Below are 8,573 nucleotides of genomic sequence, written 5' to 3'. Positions count from 1 at the left end.
CATTAATATAATGAAAAAGGCAAATAATATCTTAGTGTTACTTATCTTAGTATATCTTAGAAAAATAATTTTGCTTGCACACCCCCCTGAGAAATTCTCAGGGAACCCCTAGGTTCCACGGACCATACTTTTGAGAATCACCGTTCTAGGGAAAGGCAGACCAGTTTTAGCTCTAGGAGTTTTGAAGTCTTTTGACCCATACGGAGTTACAGGCCTTAGGGCTGCGTTGTGGAATGTGGAATGTGTCCTAGCTAACTAATCCTTTTTCATTCCTTCCCTGTGTGTTAGGCACTGTTCTAAGGATGAGTGTGTGTGCGTGTGTGTATGTGAGTATGTATACCTATATATCTCCATGCTTTCATTGTCTCATGACCACAGTAACTGTGTAATGGGATACTTCCATCATCCCTTTACAGAAAAGGAACCAGAAGCCTGGAGAGCTGAAGCGACTTGCCTCTGAACCAGGATTTCAAAGCCAGGTTCCAGAGACCAGGCTCATCCTCCGCACCCCTGAGGGATTAAACCCCGGGAGGCCCTTAGCCAGTCTGCCCTCGGTGGGGGAATGGGAGTGGGTGGACATTATCTTCGGGGGAGAAGGTGCGAGTCCCCATTGCTGGGTATCTGGGCGCCTTGTTCTGACCGTGCTGTCTGCCCTTGGCCCTGGCAGGATGACCTCTCGGAGGCAGCTGGTACAGCAGGTGCTGCAGGAGATGCAGGAGGCCGTGGAGTCCGAGGGCCTCGAGGGTCTGGTCGGTGCTGCTCTGGAGGCCAAGCGGGTGCTGTCATCCTTCACCCTCCCCACCTGCCGGGAGGGGGGCTCCAGCCCCCAGGTGCTGGAGGTGGACTCCGTGGCCCTGAGCTTGTACCCTGAGGACGCGCCCCGGAACATGCTGCCGCTGGTGTGCCGAGGCGAGGGCAGCCTGCTGTTCGAGGCGGCCAGCGTGCTGCTGTGGGGGGACGCGGGCTTCAGCCTGGAGCTGCGGGCGCGCACCGTGGTGGAGATGCTCCTGCACCGACACTACTACCTGCAGGGCATGATCGACTCCAAGGTGATGCTGCAGGCCGTGCGCTATTCCCTGTGCTCCGAGGAGTCCCCTGAGATGACCAGCCTGCCGTCCGCCACACTGGAGGCCATCTTCGACGCAGACGTCAAGGCCACGTGCTTCCCCAGCAGCTTCTCCAACGTGTGGCACCTGTACGCGCTCGCCTCCGTCCTTCAGCGCAACATCTACTCCATCTACCCCATGCGAAACCTCAAGATCCGGCCCTACTTCAACCGGGTCATCCGGCCTCGCCGCTGCGACCATGTGCCCGCCACGCTGCACATCATGTGGGCCGGCCAGCCCCTCACCAGCCACCTCTTCCGCCACCAGTACTTTGCCCCTGTGGTGGGGCTGGAGGAAGTGGAGGCTGAAGGTGCCCCCGGCCCGGCCCCCGCGCCCAGAGCCGCAGCCCCACTGCCGCCACCGGCCAAGACGCTGGAGCTGCTCAGCCAGGAGCCCGGCCTCAGCTACTCCCACCTCTGCGAGCGCTACAGCGTCACCAAGAGCACCTTCTACCGCTGGCGGCGCCAGTCGCAGGAGCACCGGCAGAAGGTGGCTGCCCGCTTCTCGGCCAAGCACTTCCTGCAGGACAGCTTCCACCGAGGCGGCGTCGTGCCGCTCCAGCAGTTCCTCCAGAGGTTCCCCGAGATCTCCCGCTCCACCTACTACGCCTGGAAGCAGGAGCTGCTGGGCTCCGGCTCCTGCCAGGCCCCCAAGGAGGTGCAGGTGACAGAGGGACTGGAGAAGCTGCCGGAGGAGCAGGCAGCCAAGGCGCTGGGGTGCTCCCCGCTGGCGGCGGTCAGCCCGGGAATGGTCCTGATGCAGCGGGCCAAGCTGTACCTGGAGCACTGCATCTCCCTGAACACGCTGGTGCCCTACCGTTGCTTCAAACGCAGGTTCCCCGGCATCTCGAGGTCCACCTACTACAACTGGCGCCGGAAGGCCCTCCGGAGGAACCCGGGCTTCAAGCCGGCACCTGCCCTCCCCACCACCGGGGTTCCCCAGCCGGTGTCCGTTCCGGAAGAGGCCCTGCTCCCTTGGAAGGGTGAGGGGGGAGAGGGGGGAGGCCAAGCCACGGCAGGGGGACCACCCGCCGCCCACGCGTTCCTGCCCCCCAAGATGCCCCTGTCCCGTTGGCAGAGGCGCCTGCGCAGGGCTGCCCGCAAGCAGGTGCTGAGCGGGCATCTCCCCTTCTGTCGCTTCCGCCTCCGCTACCCCAGCCTGTCGCCCTCCACCTTCTGGGTCTGGAAGAGTCTTGCCAGGGGCTGGCCCAGAGGCCTGTCCAGATTCCAGATGCAGGACCCCGCCTCGGGCAAAGGGGGGCTGCAGGAAGCTGAGGAGAAGCAGGAGAAGGAAGCTGGCGGGGATGGGTCTGCTGTGATGGCCCCTCCTGGTGGGACCCCTGTGCCGGTGGGGGCTCCTGCAGGAGAGGATCCAGGAAAGGCCCAGGGGGGTCCTTCCGGAGAGGGGGCCATGGCCCAGGGCCAGCCCCACAGCAGGTCCCTGTCCAGCCGCCCTGGGGCAGAGGCAGCCGTGGGGGGCAGGGACGGCCAGATGCTGATGATGGACATGCTCGGCACCACGAAGTTCAAGGCCCAGGCCAAGCTGTTCTTGCAGAAGCGCTTCCAGTCTAAGAGCTTCCCCTCCTTCAAGGAGTTCAGCGCCCTGTTTCCCCTCACCGCCCGCTCTACCTACTACATGTGGAAGCGGGCGCTCTATGACGGCCTCACCCTGGTGGATGGCTGAGGGGGTGGTGTGAAGGGGGCTGGGAGGGGAGGGGACCTGTTTGGACAGGCTCCGGGACCTAAGTTGACCCCTGGCTTTGGTCAGCGTGCCCTTTGCTCTGGCTCCCACAGCGTCCACCTTGAATCCAAGGGCAGCTCCGCGCTGCTTCCTGGCTCTAAGGCCGTCGGAGCCAGAGATGAACCGTCTGGTCTTCCCAGAGAGCTGCGGGACCAGAGTTGTTCTTTTCGGTTGTTTGCCATTCTTGCTTTTTCTTGTCTTGGTTTTAATTTTTTGTTTTGATTTACGTGGGTTGGCTGGGCCCCCTGACTGATGTTGGGAAGCAAATGCACGGGGGTCGTGAGGGGGTTTGATAGCTAAGGCTGCTTTCAGCTTCTCGTGAGGACGAAGGCAGTACTGTAACATGGCTGTCCCATTAGGCGGAGTGTATGTCTTCAGTTTATTGGGGGTTGGTACCCTCCTTACTCAAAGATGTTTCCCAAAGGAACATTAGAAATCAATTATGGAGAAGGTCAGTGGCTTCTGCCTGGTGCCCCCAAGGGAGAGGGTGCCAGGCTTAGCATGACAAGTGAGGGTATATAGGAAGGACCTCTGAGGGAAGGCCCTGGGCTGGGTCACTGAGGTTCCGGCTTGTCCCTTGCAAGGAGTGTGGTAAAGGGCTTGAGGGAGGGGGCTTTGAGCTTCTGTTGGTGCTTGGTCTGTCTGCTGTAGACCTTTCAGTCCTCTCCCAGCCTGGTTGGCTCTTGGGGATCCCATCTTTCTGTTGAGCCTCTCCTCTGAGCTTTTGCCCCATCAGCGAGGGACCATACGGGGGCCAGAAAAGCGAGTAACTGAATTCCTGTTGTCCAAGAGTCAAGTTGGAAAACCAAAAAAATAAAGTGATATGATACTCACAGCCCTTGGTCTCTGGTATTTGTTTAGCTAGGATGTGCCTGCTTATTCCTTCAGTCCCTTTGGTGTCAGGGGATGCTCCCAGGTCCAGGGCTTGGGGGAGGGCGGGGATGACTCTGGGATGCTGTTTAGCATTGGATCTAGAGGCGATGTTGGATGCACTTCCAGCTGGGGATGGGGCTCTAGAGGCCTGGAAGGATCCTCCCACTATGGGAGAAAACCAGCCCACGATGGGTCCTTGCAGGCCGGTCAGGCATTCTTCATGCTGGTTGTACGCCCAAGCAGGCTCAGCCCAGGCACAGGTAAGGACACACCGCCAGCCTCATAGTGGCTAACTTGCAACCCCCCTCCAGTGGGCTGAGCTTTAAGGCCAGAACTCAGCTTATTGGGGTGTGGCATCTGCAGGGAACTGTTGGTTTTCTGCAGTGGCTGTCATTTTGGGGAGTCATTCTTGGTTCTATTTTTTTCATCCCCGTATCCGGTCGGCAAGTCCTGTTGGCTAACTCCAAAGTGTACCCAGAACCCTCTCTTTCATGCTGCCGGCGCCATCCCCACTGGCCCACGTCCTCGCTTCCCGTCTACGTCCCTTCTATCCTTGCCCTGTACAATCCACGCTCCATAGAACAGCCAGAGAGCGCTTTAAGTGAAATTGTATTCTTTCACTTTCCTGTCTAACTTGTGTCCGTGGCTTCCCTTCACTCTTAGAATTCCTCACACCGCCTGACGGAAGCCTTGGTAATCTGGCCCCTGACTGGCTCTCCCGGCTCGTCCCACTCATGCCCTCACCCACCACGCTGCTGCCACACTGGCTGCCTTGGGTCTTGAACATGCTACACTTGCTTTGAGGGCCTTAGCATTTGTTCCTTTGGAACGGCTTTCCAGGGCAGGCTCCTGACCTTTCAGATCTGAGTCCCTGTTGCATTGTCCTTTGAAATTCTCCATGTGGTCTTTATTCCCATCTAGTAATTTGCTTGTTTGTTTGCGTGTTTGATTACCTCCTACCCCTACCCCATTAGAGCACAAGCTCCATGTAAAGTGGGGCTTTTTCCTGACTTGCTTACACCCCTGTACTCCCAGCAGGAAGATTAGTTGCTGGCACATAGTAGGTGCTACAACTTGTTGGAAGGGGGAATGAGTGTAATGGGGCCACTGTGCTTTTCCTGCTATTGTCTTTTGGGGTTGGTGTTGTCAAATCGAATCAATCCTACTTCCTAAATATCTCTCATTGGACATTTTTATTCATCCCACAGCAACCCCCTTATCTAGGTCAGTGCTGCTCTCATCTCTCATACAGACTCTGCTTTCAAACTCCCATCCTGACAAATTTGCCAGAATGATCTAGCTAAGTCTGGTCTGCGGTGACCACATATAGCCAGCAGGTGGCGATCTGGTCCAGCAAGAGACTAGTCTGGGTTCCTGGTAGGCACCCACACCTATTGATAGTCTTAGACATTGGAGAGGCAACATGTGCACATGGGTGAGCTAAACTTCGCTGGACCTCACTTTTTCCATCTGTAAAATGGGATTACATAGTAAGTCCTGGATGAGCATTTGCTATTGATAACAATCATGTCCAGTTTGAGAGCCCCTGGGAATCTAATTTTCCTGTTTTCTAGGAGGAAGCTAATGGCCAGGGAGATTCTTGCTCAAGATTGCCCTTAAAGTAAAGATACTCCTGTCTCCAAACTGAAAGGTCCTTTTGTCCAAGCCCAGCTCTAAGACCCCAAGCTACAGGGAGATCCTTTAGCTTCTGCTGGAAAAAAAAAATAAGATAAAAATAATAAATCAATATTTATTGATTTGGGAAATATTTTACCAGCATGATGAAATTATTCTGGTGTAGAAAAACCATGTCCTTTATAACTGCTTAGAAAGGCAGATTATACCTAAGCCGTGACTACCTTTGCTAAGAATGCTTCATGCCGATTTCAAGGTTGACATTTCTTGAAATTATTTGTATGTTCTGCACCACTTTCACATGCAGATGTAGAGAGAAATTCTAGTGACACAAACAATGGGAGGAAAGGAAGAAAACAATGTGTGGGGTTGACTCCATGTCCTCCAACATTCTGTGCCATTGTAGAGTAGTAACTGGGTGTACAAATTTTGAATATAAAAACTACCCTAAAAAGCAATCAGATGAAATGTGAATAATTAAACTTTTAAAAAAAATATATGCATCCCTTGAGGGTAGAGGTCCTGGATCTTGGTAGAGATTATCTTGTCTACCTTGGTGCATGAGGTTGTTCCTCAAATATTTCTCTGGAGGCTGACACTCAGGCTCTTGGGTGGCTCTTAGACCCCGAGCAACCAGCTTATACTTCACCTGTTCCCCCTCCTGGGGTGGGGGGCAGCACCTCATTCTCACTAAGTGCCAGTCTGGGCTCCTCCCCCACCAATGTCTTCTCGGAGTCTTTTTTAGCCTGGTTGCTGCCAGCATCAGCTTAGCCGTTGAACTGGCCAGAAAGCTGGGCATCATCCTAGAAGTTTCTCTCTCACATCTCTGTCTCAGCAGGACCCTAGGTACACTGCAGGCTTCATGCGGTTCCACACTGTGAGGGGATCACAGCTAAGGGAATTGGACTGCTCCAGGCCATCCTGAGCACAGCTCTCCTGCTGGTTCACCTCTGAGGCCAGTCACTGCCCCAGTCTGGTCCAATTGTCTGGCGAAGGGGCTAGATGGGATCTGCTCACACGGGGTCTGGCCGATGTGATAGGCTCCCCTGTGCCGGGAGCTGACGGTACAGAGCCAACTCTTGCCCTCGCAAAGGCCTCCGCTTACTGGCAGCAATATGATGGAAGCTTCTATACAGGATGCACCACAAAGTGCAGTGTGTTCCAGGGAGGCACATGCTGGCTTTGGCATCTCCTAGCTCATTCTGACCTCTCCAACTCCCAGGGTCAGCTTTGCTCAAATGTTGGCTCCCTGGGGGGGGGGGGGGTCGGTCTCTGGGAAATGCCTCAATTGCTTTTCAGATGACTGCAGTCGCTGCTTGTAAAGCACTCGTCCCAGTGTGGTGTGTCCCGGGAGGATGGGGGACAGGTATCCAGACAAGGCTGTTATCAGGATGGGGGCCGGAGGGCAGAGAGGCAAAGCCCAAGAGTGCGTGTGAGTGCAGGGGGAGCTGGCACTGGCCTCCGTGCCATCTGCCCCTCTTACTGGCCTGACTCCTAGCGGAGGTTTTAGTGTGACTTCTTCCCAGCCTTGGCGAGTGACAACCCGGGACACCGTAGAGGGTCACTAGCAGGTTCCCAGATGTTCCTGTTACTGGCTTATCTCATGGAAGAGGAGGAGAAAGCTTTCAGGCAGGTGACAAGAGCAGCAGAAAGTAGGTTGAATGGTAGAAAAAAATTTCCATGGAAGATGACTTTGAAAATACCATGAAATCCGCTTAACTCGAGCATTTCCACCTGCCAGGCAGAGAGAGCTGGAGGGAGGCACAGGGGACCTAGATAGGAGGGCAGGCAGGAGGAGACTGGATGGGCAGCTGCTCACGTTATCACCTGCCTGAGGACACCAGGAGACGGCGGAGGACAAGAGGGCTTCAGGGGACACTCCCCACACCTACCTATTCCAGACTGCAGCCCCACAGTGCAGGCCAGTAGGAGGCCAGCGTCTGGGAGGAGGGAAGAACAGGCTGTTGGAGTATTCCGAGAGCACTGAGGGGCTTTGCCTTCCCTCCTCGCTCCAGACCAGCTCTGCTCAGAAGGGGTCCCAGTGTAGTGAGTGTTGCGGGCTAAGCTTAGCATCTAGGCTCCCTGGCTTTGGGTTCAGTTATCTGTAGTCATCTCATTCTTGCTGAACATTACAATCACCTGGGTGTTTTTTTTTTTTTTGTTTTGTTTTTAAGTAACCTCCATCCCCAGTGTGAAACTCAAACTCACAATCCGGACATCAAGAGTCTTAGGCCCTACCGACTGAGCTCGCCAGGTGCCCACCTGGGTGCTTTTAAAACTAGGTTAGTCCAAGCCCAGTTGCAAACCAATTAAATCAGAAATTCTGCATGATCTCATGAACCTGCCCTAGGAATTAACCTTCTAAATCTCTAAAAAATCTATCCACTTCCTCACTTCCATCATCGCCGACTGGACTACAGAAATGCCAGATGGATCTTCCCCACGTTCATGCCACTGGCAGGGACCATTGTTGAAATGCACATTTAAATGAGTCACCTGCTTAAAATCCTTCAATGCCATCCCTTTTCTTCTTAGGAAAAGGACCAAAATAGTAACTTTTTACAGTGGAGAAACCTGACAGATACCGATGGAATCGAGAGATCGAGCTTAACAATACCGGTAACGAGGCATATAACTTCTGCTGAATTCCTGCCAGAAATGTAGAACCTCGAACCAACCCCAAGAAGACACCAGACAAGCTAAAATCGAGAGGCATCCTACATACATTCCATATAATAAATGAGCAGGACTCTCCAAAAGTCTGAAAGTCATGGAGGATAAGACTGAGGAACTGTTACGGGTTGGAGGAGACTAACGGGACACAGCAAAGAAACACAGTGTGGACCAGGATTGGAACAGAAAAAGGATATTGGGGGAAATGTGTGAGATCTGGATAAGCCCTGTAGTGAGTGGCATTGTACCCATTGTGGTCATTGCACATGCTCATGTGAGTTGTTAGTCTTAGGGGAAGTTGGGTGAAATGAGACACCCAGCTTAGAAAGGAAGAAGTAAAACTGTATTTGCAGATGATACTTTATATAGAGAAAATGCTAAAGAATTCACCAGAAAACCGACCAGGGCTCGTGACAAACTCTGCCAAGTTGCAGGGCACAAAAACCAGTCATGTTCCTATACACCAACGACGAACAATCTGAAAAGGAAATTAAGAAAAACAATTCTGGGGTGCTTGGGTGGCTCTGTGGGTTAAAGCCTCTGCCT

At 54.0% G+C, this 8,573-nt stretch overlaps 1 protein-coding gene across 1 annotated transcript; it reads left to right on the top strand.

Moving 5' to 3' along the window:
- Positions 1–668: 668 nt before the first annotated feature.
- VRTN (vertebrae development associated) lies at positions 669–2,789 on the top strand. The gene has a single exon (XM_046007508.1). The coding sequence runs from the start codon at positions 669–671 to the stop codon at positions 2,787–2,789; it is 2,121 nt and encodes a 706-aa protein (XP_045863464.1).
- Positions 2,790–8,573: the final 5,784 nt, after the last annotated feature.

The sequence above is a fragment of the Meles meles genome, chromosome 6 (assembly GCF_922984935.1).
Source record: "Meles meles chromosome 6, mMelMel3.1 paternal haplotype, whole genome shotgun sequence".
NCBI lineage: Eukaryota > Metazoa > Chordata > Mammalia > Carnivora > Mustelidae > Meles > Meles meles.
Note: the sequence above shows the minus strand (reverse complement) of the source record. Positions and strands in the feature narration are given on the sequence as shown.

Bases quoted from the DNA above. Each gene is read 5' to 3' on its own strand.
- VRTN (XM_046007508.1), top strand. From the start codon at position 669: ATGACCTCTCGGAGGCAGCTGGTACAGCAGGTGCTGCAGGAGATGCAG.